Source organism: Crotalus tigris, unplaced genomic scaffold, assembly GCF_016545835.1.
Source record: "Crotalus tigris isolate CLP2741 ecotype Arizona unplaced genomic scaffold, ASM1654583v1 scf7180000018057.1800818, whole genome shotgun sequence".
NCBI lineage: Eukaryota > Metazoa > Chordata > Lepidosauria > Squamata > Viperidae > Crotalus > Crotalus tigris.
The window spans coordinates 1,107,656-1,129,055 of record NW_024096800.1 but is presented as its reverse complement, the minus strand read 5'-3'; the positions used below and the strand labels follow the sequence as shown (position 1 = coordinate 1,129,055).

At 38.8% G+C, this 21,400-nt stretch overlaps 2 protein-coding genes across 3 annotated transcripts in view; both read right to left on the bottom strand.

Annotated features, from left to right (window-relative positions):
- KCNH4 (potassium voltage-gated channel subfamily H member 4) overlaps window positions 1-6,827 on the bottom strand; it is a 66,254-nt gene extending 59,427 nt beyond the window's left edge. For both annotated transcript variants that reach the window (XM_039347248.1, XM_039347249.1), the window contains exon 1: window positions 6,417-6,827. In XM_039347248.1, the coding sequence (XP_039203182.1) occupies window positions 6,417-6,492 (76 nt within the window). In that variant the 5' untranslated portion in view covers window positions 6,493-6,827. The remainder of the gene's footprint in view (window positions 1-6,416) is intronic.
- A 2,555-nt stretch (window positions 6,828-9,382) lies between these two features.
- Window positions 9,383-15,693, bottom strand: HCRT (hypocretin neuropeptide precursor). Its single transcript, XM_039347225.1, has 2 exons — window positions 15,673-15,693; window positions 9,383-10,024 (listed from the first exon to the last, which is right to left on the bottom strand). Exons 1-2 carry the CDS (start codon window positions 15,691-15,693, stop codon window positions 9,656-9,658), a joined length of 390 nt encoding a protein of 129 aa, XP_039203159.1. The 3' UTR covers window positions 9,383-9,655.
- Window positions 15,694-21,400: the final 5,707 nt, after the last annotated feature.

The following is a 21,400-nucleotide window of genomic DNA, read 5'->3' as shown; positions in this document are numbered from 1 at the left end:
CTCAGGATGAATGAATTTCACGGACTCTGTGAAATGAATATTAATCTCTCAATATGCAGCAGCCCTGTATGATCCTTGAAACAGCTCCCCAATTACAGTGCATTTGAACAGTCAGTTTCTGACATTCATCAGTTAAATTGTTTTAACAATTTAACCATTCCATTATTTTCTGCTTTAACCAAAATGGATAAGTTGGATATAGAAATGAAAAGTCTTACTCTACCTTTACTCTAATTCATTGAACTCTTCATTCCTATATCCAACTTACCTATTTTGGTTAAAGCAGAAAATGATGGAATGATTAAATTTTTAAAATATAATTTTTTTGTAGTCTAAACAGAAATTCAGAATTCCTGGCTTAGTTCCCAAATTTAGGAGTAACCATATCTCACATAGAACCAAGAACTTTCTCTCCTAATCTTAGATGTATGATGGCAAATATTTTATACATCACCAGCATTATTTTCATTATTGATTTCTGTGTTCCTAACCATGAAAAGATATTTGCTTAGATCTCTGTCTGAGTTTCCATTCCCATACATTTTCAAATACAAGAGTCATCCGAAAAGTACCAGACATAAAGTGAGTATAATTGGGAACATATACACTTTTTCTTGCACCATATTGCAAGAAGGCACACAAAACCCTTCAAATTGCATTTAGGAACTGTCCAAGCTGGGAGATCCTTTTTTTGCATATTTTTATTTAATATTCTGGCTTTTGTGTGAGAACTCAAGACACTTTCCCCTATCTTTTCATAATAACCAAGTCAAATTGAGACAGAGTCACCTTCCATAGCCAAAATGGATTAGAAACTGGATCTAGCTCCTATTGGAATAGCTCCTATTCCAACAATTTAACCACAATACTATACTTGCTCTCGTTCTCTTTAAATAATAAGAATTTAGGTTCTTTTGATAGCCAGAAGAATATGAAAACTAGATAGTGAAGGAATTTACAAATAGCAACCATCCCAGTGCAGTTCAGTCAAAGACACTTCAATTATAGTCTTATACAATGAAATATTCCAAATATTTGTGAAAAATGCACATTATTATGTGTTCTCTGATTTGCCCAAATTGTACAGGGCATTTTTTAGCCCTGACCAAACATTCTGTGCCCAGTTCTAGGTAAGTGATATAATTAAGATGTATATTATCATGACCTCCATGCTCTTCTACAAAATTTAATTATGATACCTCTTTTTCAAAGTAGTTGAACCAGATCATTGATGGTTTAGTGAAGAACAAAGAGATGGGTTATGAAAAATGTAGGATTTGGAGTTAGGAGTGAGGATATCCAGATACCTTTGCTTAGAGAAGCCATTTCTAAGTTAGTCTCCTTAACAAAATGCTGAATTAGTTTTCACTGATCTTTTTGAAAGCATTTAAATCCTTCCCTTACACCCCAACCATTCCACACCATCAGAATCCTCTTAAGTCAAAATCCTCTAACCACAATATGGCATTTTAGTTGTTTCTTTCAAATCATGCATGATTACTACACCTTTCCTTTCTATTCACATCTTTCTATCTAGCCAAAGTGTGTTGAAAGAAAGGGAAAGAAAAGAGACTAACCTATGCTTAATTTAAACCAATGTCCCAAACTAAGAATTTATGGATATAAAATAAGAACAGAAAACCATTTATAGCGCATGTAAAATTAAATTTATTTACTAGATCCCACACAAACCCATCTAGAATAACTTTCATGTGACATAGTTTTAATCCTTACATTTTCATACCTTGGGTTTTTTAAAAAAAATTAATTTAATTTTAATATAAACCAGACTTTGCTGTCAGGGGTTGCCTAATAATTCCTCATATTAACTAGAAATACAGAGAAAAATGACTGTGTTAATGCTAATTAATGTGAATAAAAATTAACTTTGCATAGAGGCAAAGTGATATTGATTTATACATCACTTTTTTTCCTTCAAAGACTCTGTATGTACTGGATATGCTACTTCTTATTCCACATATCAGCATTTACCTAGCAGTGGAGGTATAATTATAATAATAATAAAGTTGAAAGGGATCTTGGAGGTCATCTAGTCCAACCCCCTGCTCAGGCAGGAAACCCTATACCATTTCAGACAAATGGCCATCCAGTCTCTTCTTAAAAACTTCCAGTGTTGGAGTATTCACTGCTTCTGGAGGCAGGTTGTTCCACTGGTTAATTGTTCTAACTGTCAGGAAGTTTCTCCTTAGTTCTAGGTTGCTTCTCCAAACCATTTTTAAGGATGGAGTTTTGGTAAATTGTTTCAGTTAAATAAACCTTCATAAGTATTGATCTAACTGCGCATTTCCTTGTAAATAGGGAAAAAAAGAGGAAAAGTACAGTTACTGGACTGCCTGGAAAATAAAAGCTAGAAAGACGAAAACAGAATGAGAAAAAAAATGGAAAAACTATTCAACCAGAGCATGCTTTCCACTGTTGATTCCAGAAGTACTGTTATATAAAGCCCACATACTCATAGTTGCTAAAGACATAGGTCTACCATATCTGGGCTGCAGAAATATGGATCACTACTAGATGGCATGCAAGGATCCAGATTTGTGACCCAAATATGTTGGCCTAAAATAAGGACCAACATAGTAATAATAATAAAGTTGGAAGGGACCTTGGAGGTCATCTAGTTTCTCCTTAGTTCTAGGTTGCTTCTCTCCTTGATTAGTTTCCATCCGTTGCTTCTTGTCCTGCCTTCAGGCACTTTGGAGAATAGCTTGACTTCCTTTTCTTTGTGGCAGCCCCTGAGATATTGTAACACTGCAATCATGTCCCCCCTCGTCCTTCTATTCATTAAACTAGACATACCCAATTCCAGCAGCCTTTAAGAGATTATTAAGTTTATTATTAAGAGATTGAAACTCTAAATCGATTCTAATGGACCAATTCTAATGATCCATTTTAATGATTGTAGTACGAACTACAACCCCCATACTGTGCACAATAATTTAAAAGTTTAGTTTTCATTTTCAGAGAGATAATCCCTAGACATGGATATAGAAGACATGGGTGGTCCAAAGAGTTCACTGGCATTTAAACTTAGGTCCCTGAAATTGTAACAGAAGTTGTCAGCATTGTATAATTTAATCAAGCAAGCATATATACACTTAAGAGTTCCACTGAGTTTTATAGTTCTTATTTCCATTCAGACTAAGAAAAAAGAAATTTAGTACACTTATCATCATTAAAAGTATTTTTCTAAGAAGAAATAATAATGTCCTGGATCATGGACTGAAAGACTGAGGATGTAATCATATATAAATAAAATACACTGGGTGTATTATACTGTGGTGGAAGAGAAAGCAGTTTCATGACAAAGATCCTATATAACATTTATCATATTCCATTTCCTACCTTTAATTCAAGTACCAAGTATTTGTTAATGAGATCCGAGGTTTTGAAATGCATAATCAGCCTTTTAACCAGGACACAACATTTCTGGGAAGTTCCATTAGTTAATTTTTCCTGAAACCTAGAACCATCTGCTTAGAAATCAAAAGAAAGGGGGTTCACATTTTCATGGACTGATGTTCTGTATGGATGGTGATCCCTGATCTATGGATTCTATGCGTATTTACCTGTTCCACTGAGGACAGGAAAACAGGTACTAATCATTTTTCTCGAGGAGGGGGCATTTTCAAGAACATGTGATTTCCATTGACAGACTTGTTTCCCCACCTGTTCACTTCTGTCAATCCTTAATATTGATATCAAGATAGCAGTACTTGATAGAATGCTAGTTTGATCTAATGGTTAAGGCACCAGGCTAGATAGCAGGAAACCATGAGTTCAAATCCTGCATTAGCATGAAAGCCAGCAAGGTGACTTTGGGCCAGTCTCTCTCTCTCTCTCTCTCTCTCTCTCTCTCTCTCTCTCTCTCTCTCTCTCTCTCTCTCTCAGCCCAGTCAACCTTACAGGGCTGTTGTTATGGGGAAACCAGGAGGAGGAAGGTGTTGGATATGTTTATCACCTTGAGTTATTTGTAAAAATGATAAAGGTGGGATATAAATAAATAAAAAATAAAAATGCATCCATCAATGAGAAAGAAGGAAGGAAGGAAGGAAGGAAGGAAGGAAGGAAGGAAGGAAGGAAGGAAGGAAGGAAGGAAGGAAGGAAGGAAGGAAGAAGGGAGGGAGGGAAGGGGGAGGATCTTTCTATCAATAAACTTTTTTTAAAAAGCAAAGTCCAATCTTTCACTGTTCCATCCATAAACTGGTAAGTCCAGCCCAACTACTTCCTTGTTAGTTAAATCCAGTGACCCTTCTGAAATTATACTGTTTGGAGGATCTCCTGATGCATCCACTGAATGGGGTTTCCCACATTCTGTTTCAATGGCATTACAGTATTGCAGCCAAAATATTTGGTGGCTTATTGTGGGCTTGGCACCCTCCCACAATGTAACCTATGTCACAAGGCAAAGGCTGATGGTCAGCCTCATTTGCTCCAACAAATGAGCAAAAGAAGCAAGAAATCTTCCTCTATGAGCAAAACTACTTTACCTTAGTAGTGTAAATAAGTGAAAAAATGTCCATCACTATTTGACACATAACATCCCATAAGACTATTAAACTGAAATGTAATAGTATCTTTCTGTATCCTGATTATGCCATTTTAGCAGGAATTGTGCAGCAATACTATAGTGTGAAAAGGGACAGCAGTCAGCTTATCTACAAATTTTAATACTCTTAACACACCTAGAAACCCAGAATCTGAGCTTCTAAAACAGTCATTCTCAACCTGTGGGTCGGGACCCCATTTGGAGTTGAACGACCATTTCACGGGGGTCACCAAACAACGCAGTCTGCCATTTTTTCCCCCTTTTCCTTAGCTCTGCTACTCCCTTTTATTCTATTGGCTTTTGAAAGCCAATAGAATAGACTCTCTTGAATAGAGTCTAATTCTATTGGCTTTCAAAAGCCAATAGGAATTGTCCAGGCTGTCTCTGCCCTGCTGAGCCCGCCAAAAGTCCCATTCTGCAAACAGTGCTGCACCAGTTGAGTAGTCCTCGACTTACGACCGGTTGAGGGTCGCGGCATTAAAAAGGTTGAGAACCACTGTTCTCAATGAGAAGGAAGGAAGGAAGTTCAAGAACAAAGTCAAGGAAGATCAACAAGAACAACAACTTGAAAAGTTCTTAAACTAAATGATGTGTACAACTCATGGTCCCTTATTGACAGATTGCCCCTCCCTCTGCAGCTTTGGGCTATTGTTTCACAACCTATGTACCAAAAAGAGGTGAATGGGTCCCATCCCCTCCCCCAGAAACTTACAACTTAACATATTGCAATGACAGAGGGGGAGGGGAAAAGAGAGGCAAAATATTTTTAATTCAGGAGGAGAGATCATTTTTCATATCATCATATATCAGGAAAGAAAAATTACTTTGCACATACTCAGAGGCATTCTCCTACACAGATCCACATTTCCTGGCTTTGAAAAGAATAGGATTGGCCTCATATCAAAATGTTGGGGCAGAATCCCTCACTCGATCCCAACTAAATAAGGCTGGCTCCCTTTTTAGAGTGAAATTTTGGAGGCTAGCTAGTGGTTCAACTGCTTTGTTGAAAGACAGATTCCCACCTCATGGGAGGGGGGAGAAGATTAAAATGTTCCCTCTCCCCTCCCCAAACTAGGCTTGCCTACCATTACTTGGGTCTCCTTTCACACATCTAAACAAGCATAGTTTAAAGGAGAGAGCAGGTAAATGACTCCTAATGTTTAAAGCATGACCCCTAAAAATGCCAATCTGAATAGCCAAAGGAAAGAGTTCATCAATTCATCTGAACAGCCAAAACTGGGCTCAGGGAGGAATTTTTCCTACTACTGCTGAGGGGTGTCCGCCCCCGAAAATATCGACCTTTTCCCTGATGGGGGAGGGAGAATGAGTCTCAGGTTGCCTCTCGGATAAAGACAAAGAGGGTTTATCGGTTCTTTGTTAACTCGGGAGCGGGGATGACGGGGGAAGAAGAGGCGCCGCACAAAGCGGGACGGGAGGACGCAGGAAGAAACGGCGCGGAGAGCCTGACATTGTTCCTGGGGTTGGGCACATATCTCGTACCTCCCTCCCCATCCCAAAAATCTCTTTCCCCTCCGCGCTCCAAGAAACGAAGGGGGGGGGGTAATCTTGAGATGGCCTCGCATCCCCACCTGCCTGTCTCCTTCTCAAGTGGAGTTTTAAGTTTCCAACCGGGAATAGGGATGGCGCGCCGGCGAGAGAGGGGAGAGAAGACTCTCTGGGTGCGGAGGAAAGCAGGGGAATCCAAATCCAAGAGTTTGCCCCGATCCCTCCAGTGAACTCCGCGAGGGACCAGGGCGGTGCCGCGGAGTTCTTCTGCCCGCCTTCCAAACACAAAACCCCGGCCGACGAAGTCTCTTCCCAGTGAAAGAGAATTCTAGGGGCCACTTACGTGTCCCGTCGAACCTGTTGGCGATGTTGTCCAGGAAGGTATTCTGTGGGGCTAGCAAGCCTTTCATCACCGGCATCGCGGCGGTGGCACCACCATCGGCGCCTTCCTGCCCCTGCGGGGTCCGCTGGCCAGCGGCGAGATCCCAAGCGCAGCCGGACTGAAAGGGCGCAAGATGGGGCGGCGGGGTGTGTGTGTGGACTCGCTATGTCCTGACTGGGGTTGGCGCGAGGGGAACTGCGAGGCGAAACAGCTGCCTGGGAGCTCACCGCCTCCCTCCCTCCCGGCTGTCATTTCCCTCCCTGCTAATCCCAGCCGTGCAATTAGCGGACTGGCGCGGACGGCGGGACTGGGGAGGGATCCAGAGGGATCCCGCCCAGATCTCAGCGCCTGCTGTAGCTCGCGCGGGTTCCCACGAGCGGCATTTCAAGCGCTTAGTTCAGTGCACCGCGTACAAACAACGCGGAAACTCTTTGGGCAGAATGACCTTGATTTGCAACCAAAAAGAGCGGGCATCGGGTGATTAATTGATGGGATTTCTTCTTTCTTGGAAATCTACAGAAAATGTTAAGATAAAGTACAAATAAGAGGCAACATGTGAACCAATAGACCCACTGACTAGAGCAGACTTAACCTGGTTACTGAATTAATCCATTTTCTGAGTTTTCACAATAAACTAATCCAAGGTGCTGAATTCACACAATAGGAAAAAAGTTAAGTTTCATGTGTTGTGAGAATATACTTTTTAGGTTTGTAAGTGACCTATTTGTTCTGTGATCACAATCATATGCTCACCCATCACCAATCAAAGATTGTAAATTAGGTTCCATTTCTATTTGCAATTTAAGAAAACAGAAGGACAGTAAGTTCTGATGCTGAATTTTTACAACTGAAATTGTGCCACCACTAAGAAGTGTCTTTTTCTGTCTCTTTTTTCTTTTTCTGAAATTGGAATCTGGAACTCAGTATGTTATATGTTATATACACATGTCACAATCTTTTGGTTTTATTTGTTGTATGAAAATTCTGACTTTATGATTAGTTTTTACTAAAGGGCCTCACAGAATGCTAAAACCAGACTAACAAACACATTCATTGCATCCCTATTTAACCCAAACCTGATCCTCCTTTAGGAAAACTCAAAACTGACCATCCAGAGGATTTCCTATTTCAAAGGTATCTTTTTCAAATATTTGCAGCCCTCTCTAGCCCTCTGGATGTCCCACCCTCCCTTCATTAAATTAGCTCAAAGACTCTATTAAATTGATTGGGAACCCCATGCATATCTCAGAGTACAGATAGCTCAATTCAGCAGTAATATAATTGAGTGCTTGCCCTAATGCAGTGGTGGCAAACCTATGGCACGGGTGCCAGAGGCAGCACTCAGAGCCCCCTGTGTGGGCATGCGCACCATCGCCCCAGTTCTAGGTCTTCAGCTGGGTTTTATAAAACCTTTTCGCTTTAGGCTTCTGCTGCCATGTGCAAAAAAAAAAAAAGGTTCAATCAATTAGTCAATTTCAACTTCTCATGGGAAAAAAAATCTTGCAAAGTTGGAATTGATTGATTGAACTTTTTAGTCCCACCCAGTCTGCCGTTACCACTGCAGCCATGCCCAGCCAATGGGCCACACCCACCCGGCACCTGATGATGCATAAGTGGGTTTTGGGTTGCAGTTTAGGCACTTGGTCTCTAAAAGTTTCACCATCACTGCCCTAATGAATCTGCGAATTATGATGCCTGCTTCTGTACAGAGGATGCTATTGGACTGAATTATATTTAATGCTGGCTGTAAGCAAGTTACTGCTCAATTTGTAAAAAGTAAAGAAGATGAAAAAGGAAAGAACCTTCTATTTAGATATACATTGGTTAGCTTCATTTGGGCTAGGATTCTGTGGGACAAGGAAGCCCCAAATAAGAAGTGTTCCTGAGCCAACTTTGTACTAACCACAAAGATTTCTTACATAGTTTGAATTATAGATTCCAGATCAGACTGCCTAGCCTAGTGATGGCAAACCTTTTAGAGATTGAATGCCCAAACTGCAACCCCAAACTCACTTATGCATCAAGTGCTGGCTGGGTGTGGCCCATTGGCTGGGTGTGGCCCATTGGGTGGGCGTGGCCCATTAGGTGGGCGTGGCTGCAGTGGTAATGGCAGACAGGGTGGGACTAAAAAGTTCAATCAATCAATTCCAACTTCGCACGATCTTTTTTTTTCCGGGAGAAGTTGAAATTGCTTGATTGAACCTTTTTTTTTTTTTTTTTGCACATGGCAGCGGAGGCCTAAAGGAAAAGATTTTATAAAACCAGGCTGAAGGCCTAGGACTGGGGTGATGGCACCCGTGCCCACAGAGAGGGCTCTGAGTGCCACCTCTGGCACCCATGCCATAGGTTTGCCACCATTGCCTTAGATGGTCAATCAAACATCTGTCAGCACACAAAAGAATCTAGCACACAAAGAGTAGCCAGCTTTCTTTGCCAACACTGCCCTCTGGCTGCCAACTGCTGCCAACCCCATGAAATCATACAAAAGCAACAGATCTGGTCAGGCAGTGTTGGATAGGCAGAAGCAGTTATTGTAGAGATAGATCAGTAGAGCTCAAACAGTTTGGAAGCACGGAGATTATGGCAGTGGAATTTGCCTTTTTAAAAAAGCTTTAAAACTGTGGTATGAACCATATCTGGCAGAAAATGGGATCGGCACTCCTGCTGGGTTAACATTCATGATTGACAAGGAAAATGTCAAGGAAATTCTGCCTGGATGTTTGGCTTGCTGAAGGTTCATTGGTAGTTTTATAGACAATTGGAGGCAATATAGACTAGGCAATTTGAGCTTTCCTATTCAGAGGTGTTGTGGCTCTGAGCAGCAGAAGGGGTGGGGGAGTCTTACATATCCTGCTTTCTATATAAAAGAGTTTGAGAGGTAGAAAGCTGGTAGAGATGGGTCTTTAGTTGATCCATCAAGGGTTTCTGGGTTGAATTCACACAGATCTTTTCAGTTATTAAACACAAGAGGCTTTATTTGGAAGAGAATGTGGTGACAGATAAATGAAAGAACTATTTACAGAATGAAAGAACTGCACCGCTGCTATCTTTGGGCAGCACCTAGCACCTGGCTGGTGTAAAATAGCAACTAACAGCAGTGATGATAGAAAGCAGGAAGGACTTGTGCAAACTCTTGAAAAGGGTTTCCTTATTTGTAATTTTTTAGTAATTGTGATTTATGGCACTGGTCTTCTGGGGAATCAGGCATCCCATGACTGGGTCAGGCTCTGCAGCACAGGAGTTGGCATCATCTGGGAGATGCTGGGCGCATTCTTGTTGAGGCGCAAGGGTATCCCACTTGCTCTCTTGCCCATTGTGAGAATCCCAGCAGCCTGGTTTTCTGACCCATGCAAAAGGCGGTAAAGGCGGCTCTGGAAACCCTTAGTAGTCGTGGTACTGCCACGTTTGCCAATGGTCAGGATGCCGGCGGCATGGTTGCCCATCCCATGGAGCAGATCAAAGATGCGGCATGAACAGCTTTTTTGCTGGCAACAGTCTGGCACAGCTTGCTTGGCCCTGGCAAAGGAGCACAGCAGCAAGAGCAGGAGAACTGAGGTGGCCCTCTGAACCTGTAAAGACATGATGTAAGTGAGTACATTTCAAAGGTAGGTCGAAGTTGGAGAAAGTGCAATATTCCAGAACTACGTGTCCCAGCATGCTTCATTATTATAAAACCTGATCCTCGTGGATGGAAGATGTAATTTCCACCAGAGAAATGGTTAATAAAACAAGGAACTTCCTCGTTTCTGCCTTAAAAATATATTCTGTTGTGGAGATTATATCACCAAGGTTCCCCTGGCATGACTTTCATGAATATAATTAAAAAGATAAATTGGGGTCACCAAGGTTTATTTTAAAGTATGCTTTGTTGAATAGTGGGTGGGTTCAAACATTACTCTGTTAGAAACAAAAAGGTACATTATGGCTAGATATGATGTGTGAATCAAAAACACTGACAGTCTATGAATGAGGAATCAATCTCTGGAACAGCACAGATACCAAAGATATAAGGAAATTTAGCTGAGAGGGTAAGAAAGGCAAATTTAGTTTACTAGGTGGGAAGAGATATCGAACCTCCTTCAAGGTAACTTTTTTTTTTTAAATCTGCAGAGAGATGTCACAGCAAAGCCATCAGTTTCAACTGAGCAATGACCCAAGACATTGATGGTTGCCTGAAATAGACTTGCTTTCACTGTTAGTGTAAAGCCAACTGCTGATTTTGTATTGAAAAGCAAGTGAGTAAATGGTTATGTTATTCTGCCATCATTAAGAGTTGTATTCAGAGACAGAGAGAGGGATCTGAGACTTTACTTCTAGTTTAAAAAGTAACTTGAGCAATCCTGGGTATTATGATCAGCTCTGCATAGCATCCAAGGCAGCTCTTGGTGTCCCTGAGGCAGAAAATCCTATAAACATCTCTAATAATCAAGAAGATAGCTAGCCATTTGCTTCCTGTTCATGATACTGAAAATGATTGACTACCTCACTCTGCCTAATAGATAGGCTAGGGTACTGGCCACGGAGAAGAAAGTAATCTCAGTGGAGGAAGGAGAGAATTGAATTTGATGCCTCCTGAATGTGTGTTTGTACACTGCATATATATTTATTTGCAAGGTAGTTTTTACATTAGGGATTCTAGCATGAGCATCCTTGGGCTAAAATGTGGTTCTGGTTGTGTTGATGACATATTGGCCAAAATAAACAGGAAATATTGGTGCCTGTTCTTGCTTTCAGCAGAGAATATTGCAAGTAGCATAAGTGTAAACCAGTCTGCTAGCCTTGTCTAATTCTTGTGCAAAAAACCTTGATTGATTAAAACTAGGATAGCATTAAGAGGTCAAGGCCTATGGGTCCATCTGATGATTTCCTATATGAAAAATTGAGTTTTAAAACATGAGGAATAAATTAAAAAGAATATGAATTAGGAAATGAATGAAATAAAAGTAGATCAGAATAGAATAGAGCTGGAGGGGACCTTGAAGGTCTTCTAGTCCAGCCCTCTGCTCAAGCAGGAGAACCTATACCATTTCAGACAAGTGACTGTCTAGTCTCTTCTTAAAAATCTCAGTGATGGAGTGCCCACAATTTCTGAAGGCAAGCTCTTCCACTGGTTAATTGTGTTTACTTTTAGGAAGTTTCTCTTTAGTTCCAGGTTGCTTTTCTCTTTGGTCAGTTTCCAACCATTGTTTATTTTCCTGCCCTCTGGTGCTTTGGAGAATAATTTGACCCCTCTTCTTTGTGGCAGCCCCTTAAATACTGGAATACTGCTATCATGTCACCCCTTTATGACTGTGAAATTAAGAAAAAGACGAAAGATGTAATAGACCTAAATGAAGGTGGGTTCATCATGGAAAAATGGATAAAAAACATGTATGGGAGGTAAAATGCAGACTTAAATTATGAATCAAAGGACTAAAATTATGTCACAAAATATGAATTGGTGCTATTTTGGCTGTGGATATATTTGAAAATAGGATTTTATAGTTCCATGCTGTACCCCAGAGAATGGGGATAATGAAACCACCAGGGAACAATTGTACGGAAACCATACAATATTCTCAATGAATCTGACCTAGAGGAAAATGTTTTTCCACTAGGTTATACAAAGTGATGGGTGAAAATGTGAGGCGAGAGCGGAGAAAAAGTGGAGATCCAGAAAGGGATGCCAATTACCATTCAGAACTGAAAATAATAGCTTTATTCTAAATAGAACTAAATCTGTAACTAGTAAGATGTGCAAATTATTCTCATTATACTATTTTGAATGGCATGAGTGACTAGAAATAAATAACAAGCTTTTTAAAGCAATTAAATTGTAAATTAAAAGTTCAGAATAGTTTTTTAGTGGATACACAGGTAGTCCTCGATTTATGACCACAATTCAGCCTAAAATTTATGTTGCTAAGCAAGGCAGTTAAGTGATTTTTTGCGCCATTTTATGACATTTTGCCACAGTTGATAAGTGAATTACTGCAGTTGTTAAGCGAATCGTGCAGTCATTAAGTGAACCTGACTTCCCCCATTGACTGCTCATAGAATCCTGGCATGCTGCTGTAACAAACATTAGGTCATACAAGCTGGCCTTGCAGTGAGTGAGAATGCCAAGCCCCCTTGGTCTCCTTCCCGATATTCCCATTCATTAGGTCATACAAGCTGGCCTTGCAGTGGGTGAGAATGCCAAGCCCTCTTGGTCTCCTTTCCGATATTCCCATTCATTTTCTCAGCACTCAGTTTTCTATCCAATAACACAAACAGCCATCTTATACTCCATGCCCCACCCCAAGTATTTATTTTATTTTTAATTGTTTATTTATTTATCTTTTTTCAGTACTTCCCATCTCACTTGCACATCTCTGAGCAATTTAAAATAAAACCACAGAATCATATAAAATTCATAGTACGCCTGGTTTACATTTGCGGTCTTTGAATCACTCTTCTCCACAAACACCCTTAGAAAAAATTTCAGTCCTTCCCCCCCTCTTTTGTTGAATGATCCATTTAGGCTATCAAAGAGCAACTGTAGCAATTTTTATTAAGGACTTAATAGAAGTTGCAATCTGTTAATCTGTTAGCAGTTGATCTGTTAATCTGATTTTGTGAATTCACACAGCCCACTAAACCAGTGCTTCCTCAACCTTAGCAAACTTTAAGATTTGCGGACTTCAGTCCTAGAACTGATTAACTGAACAATCTGGGAATTAAACTCCACACATTTGGAAGTTTCCAAGATTGAGAAATATTGCACTTAAACCATGAATTTGTCATTCAGACCAGGTTTGCTGACATAAAAAGATGACTGGCTACTTTGTGATGCAGTATGTTGCATGTGAACCAAGTCTATGTTAATAATAAGGATGTTCTATGCTAAAGCATACCATTTTCCCTGAGAAGCTGAAATTAATTCTGACAAAGAAACTTAAGAATGCACCAAGGACACCAGAGAATATAATATTATAATAAGGTTGCTTTCTTAATAATAATACCCTCCAGATATGCTGCACTGTAATTCCCATAATTCCAGCCAACATTTCAATTATCCTTCCTTTGGTTAAATTAATATGCATTCAGATTGTAACAAAGAGATACTTCTAAATAGGAGGAATTGGGGAGGGGGAGCAGAAAAAAAGATCTGGATTAATAACAAAACTTTTTTGTTTTTCTAATATAAATGAGAAAAAAAGGGAGGAGGCTTGCACTAATGATGCACTTCTTTTCAAGCCTCAAGGTAGCTCACATAATTTTTTCTTTGCTGCTTCCCAGTTCTTTGATCAGGGTTACAACAGGTGCATTATGCAAAGCAACCACTGGGGTTATTTTATGCAGTGTGAACCCAGAGAATTGGGATGATTGAAAAAAAATCATGGGTAGGATAGCCATAAGTGTGTTCTGGGAACTAAGCCATTTTTTGCACTTTATATGCAAAATAACTGATGTTTCAAAATGCAGATGGCATTAACTAGTAAGAGACATGGGGATCTATAACCCCTTTCTTCTTGATACTGGGAAAACATTCCTTATTGAGACTAATTTCAGGAATTGGAGAAATTCAGTAAACCACGACCATTTTGTGTAATGGCTAATGAGATGCTTCAAGCAAGTTCATGAGCAGGATCAAAAACCTGTAATCCCTCCAGTTTGCATTCTCCAGTGTTTTGAGTCATACCGTTCAGTGATTACATATAAACGGCAAAACTAGTGGCCATCAATAGCTCCCATCAATTTGTGTGATCCCTTTTTTAAAGTGACCTAGCCAGTGGCTAGAAGGAAAACAAAAACTCTCATTCATTTTCCTCCATATCGTGCATAATTTCATCCACTGATGCTATGCACTGTAACTGTAACTTGTAACTTTGACCATTTATTTTTTGAAACTAGCAAACCTAGTTTGTAAACCTTCTTTGCATCAAAAGTGCTTTAACTCACCACTCCATTTTCAATCATTTGGGCTCCTTTTTTGCCATTTTCTCAGCCCCAATTTAGTATTTTCTTTCTGATACCAAGAAGTCAGAACTCTTTTTCCACCAGTGAATATCTGCAGTGCTTGCAGCTTTATTTATATATATATATATAATTAAATATTTTTAAAAGGAAGCTAAAAACTAATTCAGTTGAATATGAAGTAAGAAAAAGAGAAGAAAATAAGTCGAAGAGAAAGGTAAAAGTAGAAGAAGAAAAAGTAGAAGAAAAATAGGAAGAAAAAGGAAGATAAAAATACACAGACGTAGGTTCTAATCTTTACAGCAGTTATACCTACAGTCATAAATTTATCTGTTTCTCTGATTATAACATAAATCTCTTCTTTTACAATCTACCCTGGCTAATCATCTAAACCATAAATCATAAATTCATCTTTTTTTCTGTTTTAAGCAAAAAATCCATAAAGTGTTTGCAGTCATTTACTTGCAGCTTCTTTTCCAGATGGCTTCATTTAAAATCTGGTATGGAATGCATCAGTGGCACTTAAATTATTCAGCACCCTCTCCTTCTCCAGATCAAGAAAGACAATTCTTACTGGTCTCTTTTTCCATCTTCCATCTCTCTCTTACTCTATTCAAGCACATTTACTGTTGCCCCTTTGATTGTTTCTTCATGCAGCACAATTTCAATTTTTCTGCTAGGAATCTTGCTTCCCAGGGTCCTCCCCCACAAGGTCTTTGCTTAATGAGGGTTACTTGACTCAACTTTTCATCCATTTAATCCAAGGTTAACATCAACATCCTCAATGTGCATTTATTCAAGGGGGACATTTCTTGTACCTAAGGTCTCTAAAATAATCTGACCAGAGATAATAGTATTGCTTTTCTTCTCCATACCCTTCTTAGTGCTCTGATGCAACCGAGACATGACAGCATGGTAGAAATCAAGAGTAACAAAGAAAAATCGGTTACTTTTAAGCATAGTACAAGTTTATATATCTACTGCATCAATTTTAAATTGATTCATATATTTGAATTTCATAAGATTCTATACAATCAGCAGGATTGCAGTCTGCCATATAAACCCAAGCCTGTTGAAATAACTATTTTCAACATACAGATTTAATTTCAAATTGTATAGTAACATTAGATTGGTCAATTATTTTCCATTCTTTTCTAAATTAGTCCTCTGCACTTTCTGAGAGGTTTTCAGCTTGCATCTCTCTTCAATTGCTGTTTTAAAGTCAACATAAACCTCTCTTTATACATTTTGGCCAATTACAAAGGGGCATAACCGTTACCTTAATACTGTGGTTCATCATAGTCTTGGTCTCTTCAAGGCCACAAGAGGGCTTGTGATATAACCTTCCAGGGCAAAGCTCTAATCAAATGCTGGAATAAGATGCCGTTTTATAAGGTCAGGTTATGTGCAACCACATTGTTCCCATTTATGTCTGCCTCCCGCCCAAAGTAAAATTTTCCCCACCATCCCTCAAGATAGGGTCAAGAAAAAAAGAGCCAAATAACCTTTTTGTGTATCGTCTCTTAGAGACAAGGGGAGACATCTACTTGCTTTGTCATTTCTCCTCAACTAACAAAACCTACAACCGTCTGCAGAACCAAGCAACCATTTAGAAACCTACAAAAGGAGCTGTAGGCTAGCCAGAGATAATGAGACAGGCTGCATTCGTACGCATGGCCCCATTAGACTAATTGCCTCAAAAACACAGACCAAGAAGCTAGTCATACCCTTTTCTTTTCCCAGTCTGGCACGTGGCATCAGCATACTTCCACAGAGGCACACGGCTCCTGAGGGAAGAGAATCGAGAGCCCCCCAAATTAGTCTGGGTAGAATGCATTATCCAACAGAGTCTTATACTTTTCACTTGAAAGGGATACTAAGAATGAAATAGCGAACTCTCTTTCTAACGAAGATAGAATCCTAAAAGTACGCTGTCTCTGTGACCATCTCTTTGTGCATTGTGATAAGCGAGCCCTAATATGGTTCATTTGGTTCTGGCTTAATGTGTTTTATGTATTTATAACACTAGTCATTGTGAACATGTGAACGTAGACCATTCTAATTTATTAAACCCACAGTTAAACAATTCATCAAAACCATCAGTTTCCCTAGCTTCAAATCCTTAAAAATGAAAAAAAAAACCAACCTTGATATTAAAAGAGTTGCATTCATGTGATATTCAAACCTAAAAACCATAACTTACCTAGGACAAAAACAAGCCCAGAATTTTTATTCTTACTTTGTTACAAGTAGTTACACTAAAACTGCAGTATTCACTGATCAGGAGTTACTTCTCCATGAAAGTTCTTCTCAATATTTCTGTTGTAATTATATTTCATGCTCAACAATTCAATCTGTTTTCCCCAAAATTAACTTTTATTGTGACCAAATTCACTTTAGTTGATAGCTGCTTGATTGGCTTTTTTAGTAAAAGACTTATTGCACAAATCTGATGAACAGGTTTTGCAAAAAGTACAGTTAAAATTGAGAAATTGTATTGTGGGAGGAAGGATTCAGCCTTTCTGACCCTCTTCTCAAAGTTTTCTTTTCTTTTCATAAACAGAAAAAAGATTTCAAAAAAGAAAAGGCTCAGGAAAGAAAAAAGTGAAAGTGCAAGCAAGATAGAGGAAAATGAGAAAAAGAATGGCTTCCATGTGTGGGCATGTGTGTGTATGTACAAATGCATTAAAGTCTTTATTTAAAATTAACATTTGTTTATATTATTTCTATACATTCATGCAATTCTAAGCAACAGATCCCAAAATCAAGTTTTCATTTCTTTCAGTTTTTCACAGAACGTCCAAAAATGGTTTCCCAGTAGAAATAAAACTTGTCAAAGTCTTTCCTTTCATCAAAGCTGCCCCATCCCTGTCAATTCCACCAGCTTCACCTCCAATCTTCCATTGTAGGTATTTCTAAATCCTTCCACCTTCCATTCCTATTTATTCTTGCGACACTCTCACCACACAAACCTGTTCTTCTCTTCCATCTCTCTTTCACACATTGTCCTTAGTGGACAACCAGAGTCTGAGAGCTCTGCCCAAAAACTTGAAATGACTTTCTGCTAGTACTCTACAAGGACTGCCTTACTTTGTAATGCTTTCCTTTGAGATGCCTTGTGAATCTCCCTAGTTGGGAGCAAAACTAAATGGAAAACGCTAAGCTTTTGCAGCTTATCTAGCAGCTATCCAGATTTTTGCAGCATGGAACTGATGTCCCCAGAGGACAAGGAAGAACATAACCACCACCATCCCAAGGAGGTTTAAAGTATCCTTTTGAAGAAGTGGACAAGATTGATAGAGGAAAGAGAGCTTCCGGTGGTCAGCGACGATGATGGCGGCTACTCTGTAGCCGTCCTCCTGGGACGGCGTTAGATCTGCGGAGCACAGCGCACACCAGCTGGCCCGTGGCTCGAAATTCCCTTCCCGGGCGAAGGGAAGGGATAGAGACCACACGAGGTAGAACCTCTTAACGCCCCCTGGATTTCTTTTTTTGGGGGGTAGAAAGAGTGTTCCCTCGGAGTTCGTGCTTTCTCCGCCTCCCAGCTGTCTTTGTTTCTTCGGAAACAAAGTGAAATGCCGCTACCATCTCCGCGCTTAAAGTTTTCTGGTGAGTGACTTTTAAAGCAGACAGAACTGTTTAAAGGATTTTACTTAGAGTGTAGAGTTTTATTTCTTTTTATTTCTCTTTTAGTTTATGTAGATTCTTTTTCTTTTGTTTTTTTTGTGGTGGAGAGTGAGAGTGAAAGTAAGATGGTGTTTTGAAAGTACTTTTTTTCGGAAAGAAAGAACGGATTTAAATGAAACGTATGGACAGCACAGTCCTTTTTTTCTTTTAAGTTTTCTTTTTCTTTTAAAGTGTTTTTGAGGTTTTGAAGTTCTTTTCTTGCACTCTCCCTGTTTTTCTTTTTTAATTTTAAGGATTTTAGTATTTTTCTTTTTTTTTTTAAGAAGAAAGAGAGAATAAGATTTTTTAAAAATGGCTTCAAAGAGACAACCAGCTTCTATAGTTTCTAAGGTGGTTTCCTCTCCTGCAATTGCAATCATACAACAACAACTTAAAGCTACACTACCAGTGCTGCAACCTAAGGTTACACCTCCACCTTCTCCTCCCTTGCCAGGCTTATCTGCACAAGACATTAAAGATATAATGGGAAATGCTGTATCTCAAATCAGGGAGGAAATGAAGCAACTTCTTGAACAGAGCAAGTCTGAAAGCAAAGAGGAAATGAAGGATCTTTTTGAACAGAATAAATCTGAAACTAAAGAGGAAATGAAGGAGCTTTTAATGGAGAATAATATTATTTTGAGGCAAGACATAGTTACAGCTATATCAGGTTTGGCTTCTGTGGTTGTGAAGTTGGATTCCAGAGTGGAAGAGGTTGCAGAAAAAGTAGACCTCCTTGAGGACAAATTTCAAGATATGGAAAAAAAGATGGAAATCTCACAAGAGGATATTCTTATCTCTCAGTATAGGCAAATGGAATATGCTTTGAGACTTAGGGGTCTTAAAGAAGACATGAATCAAGATCTGATGGAGATGGTGATTAATGATCTAGCTCTTGTTCTGAATAGGGATAAAGATGGATTACGTAGAGAAGTGGAAAAAATTTACAGAGTTAATTCCTGGATTGCGAAACAAAAGAACCTGCCAAGAGATGTGGTGATCTACTTTGCAAAGAGATCTCTGCGTAATGAAATTATACAAGCTTTTTATAACAAGAGATTCCAGATTGCTGCCCAAGATGTTATCATTTTAAAGGAAATCCCATCTAAAATTTTAAGAAATAGAAAAGACTTTGCTTTTCTAGCTAATGATGCCATTTAGATGGGAGATCCCGATGGGTATTGTTTTGAGCCATGTGGGGACACGTTACAGACTTAATACAGTTGTTAAAGCCAAAGAGTTCTATAATACGGTCCTGGGAGCAGGCTCATCTTCATCTATGACTCAGAAAGCTCTGGGCGGCAAGGAGGTGGAACAGCAGTCTGAAGGATTAGGTTTGATGGTTGCTGGAAAATCACAGGTGGAATGGCTGCGCCAAAGAGAGGTTAAAGAGCAAAGAGTGACTCGTGCAGCATATAGACGTAAGGAAAAGGAACAACAGAAGAAAGAAGTTAAAGAATCTTCTCATGAAAGTGTCTCAATGCCGGTGGGAGGAGCAAGACCCAAGAGTTCTGCAACACATTCCTCAATGGCAGAGCTTCAGGCAGTCTTCTCCAGGCTTTTGGTTAAGGGAGATGGCAAAGTTCCTGACCTGGAATGTTAACGGCCTTAATTCCCCTCAGAAAAGAAAGAAAATCTTTTACTATTTAAAGCAACATAATAATGACATTATTTGTTTGCAGGAAACTCATATTCAACTTAAAGATCAAAAATATTTAGTCAATGCTCATTTGGGATCTCACTTTGTATCTCCTGCTCCTGGGAAAAAAGGGGGTGTGGTTATTTATGTTAAGCAAAATCTACCAGTTCGTCTGGTAGAATCAGATCTTCAAGGAAGATATGTTATGATTGAACTGGGTTTATATGGTAAGAAAATACTTATAGTGGGACTGTATGCACCAAACCATCAACAGGAACAATTTTACAGACTGTTACATCAGAAAATAATTTCGTTGGATTATAGATCTGTGATATTAATGGGAGATTGGAATGGTGTTTTAGATACACAAAGGGACAAAAAAGGTTCTTCCATTTTTCTTAAACAGGTTAAATTACCCAAAGCTTTTTTTGATTTGAAAGAGGACTGGGAGCTGAGGGATTACTGGCGTGAACGTAACCAAGAGGAGACAGACTTTACCTTTTTCTCAGATAGACATCAATCTTTTTCAAAAATTGACTTTTTCCTGATTACAACTGATTTATATAACAGGGTAAACAATGTAAAAATCTTTCCTAGGTCATTGACGGATCATAGTCCAGTCTGGATGGAACTAGTTCATGAAAAAGAGGAGAGGAGATCCTGGAGGCTGAATGAGAACTTATTTTGACAAGAAAGGAATGTTCAAAAATTAAAGGAGTGTTTAAAGGATTATTTTGCTTTAAATATGCATAAGGGAACATCAATATCAATGGTATGGGATGCAGGTAAAGCTTTTATGCATGGGATTCTGATAAAAATGAATAATGTCCATAGACAAAAGCAGATTCAGAAACGTAAGGAATTGGAAGATGAGATTAAATTAAAAGAAAAATCTCTGATTCTAAATCCTACAGATGAAAAGATTAAAGAATCTATAAAGTTGTTAAAAACACAATTTAACATGCTGATAGCTGATCAAACTGCAACTAACTTATTGTTTATGAAACAAAATACATTTTGTAATGCTAATAAACCAGGGAGATGGTTGGCCTATCAATTAAGAAACAGAGACAGAGAACTATAGACAAAATAAATTATAATGGTAAATTAGTGTATCAGAAGGAGTTGATTAAGAAATCTTTTTTAGATTATTATCAAAAACTATATAAGAGTACTAATGTACAAATTTTAGATATAAACAATTATTTAAGTGAGGCTAATTTTCCTAAATTAACAGAAGATCAGAAACAAGAAATTAATGATTTAATTACTAATGAGGAAATTGTGACAGTTATTAAATAATTAAAACTAGGTAAAGTGCCGGGTACGGATGGTTTGACATCTATTTATTATAAAACTTTAGTAGAAGAGATGACCCAACCTTTATGTGAGCTTTTTAATAACATATTACAGGGTTCAGAGATTCCTCCGTCATGGTGCAGCGCTTTTATATCCTTGATTCCAAAAGAGGATCAAGATCTTACCTTACCAAAGAATTATAGGCCTATATCCCTCTTAAATGTAGATTATAAGATTTTTACAAAAATTTTAGCGAATAGGCTTATGAAGGTTTTGCATCAGCTTATACATAAGGATCAATCGGGTTTTATAACTGGTAGGTATATGAAAAATAATGTTAGACAAGTTATTAATTTATTAGAATATTTAGATAAAAATAACCAAATTTCTGCTGGGCTGATAT

Bases quoted from the DNA above. Each gene is read 5' to 3' on its own strand.
- HCRT (XM_039347225.1), bottom strand. From the start codon at position 15,693: ATGATGAACCACAGTATTAAG. The intron at 10,025-15,672 runs GTAACGGTTATG...ATGTCTTTACAG, and splicing joins TGATGAACCACAGTATTAAG to GTTCAGAGGGCCACCTCAGT.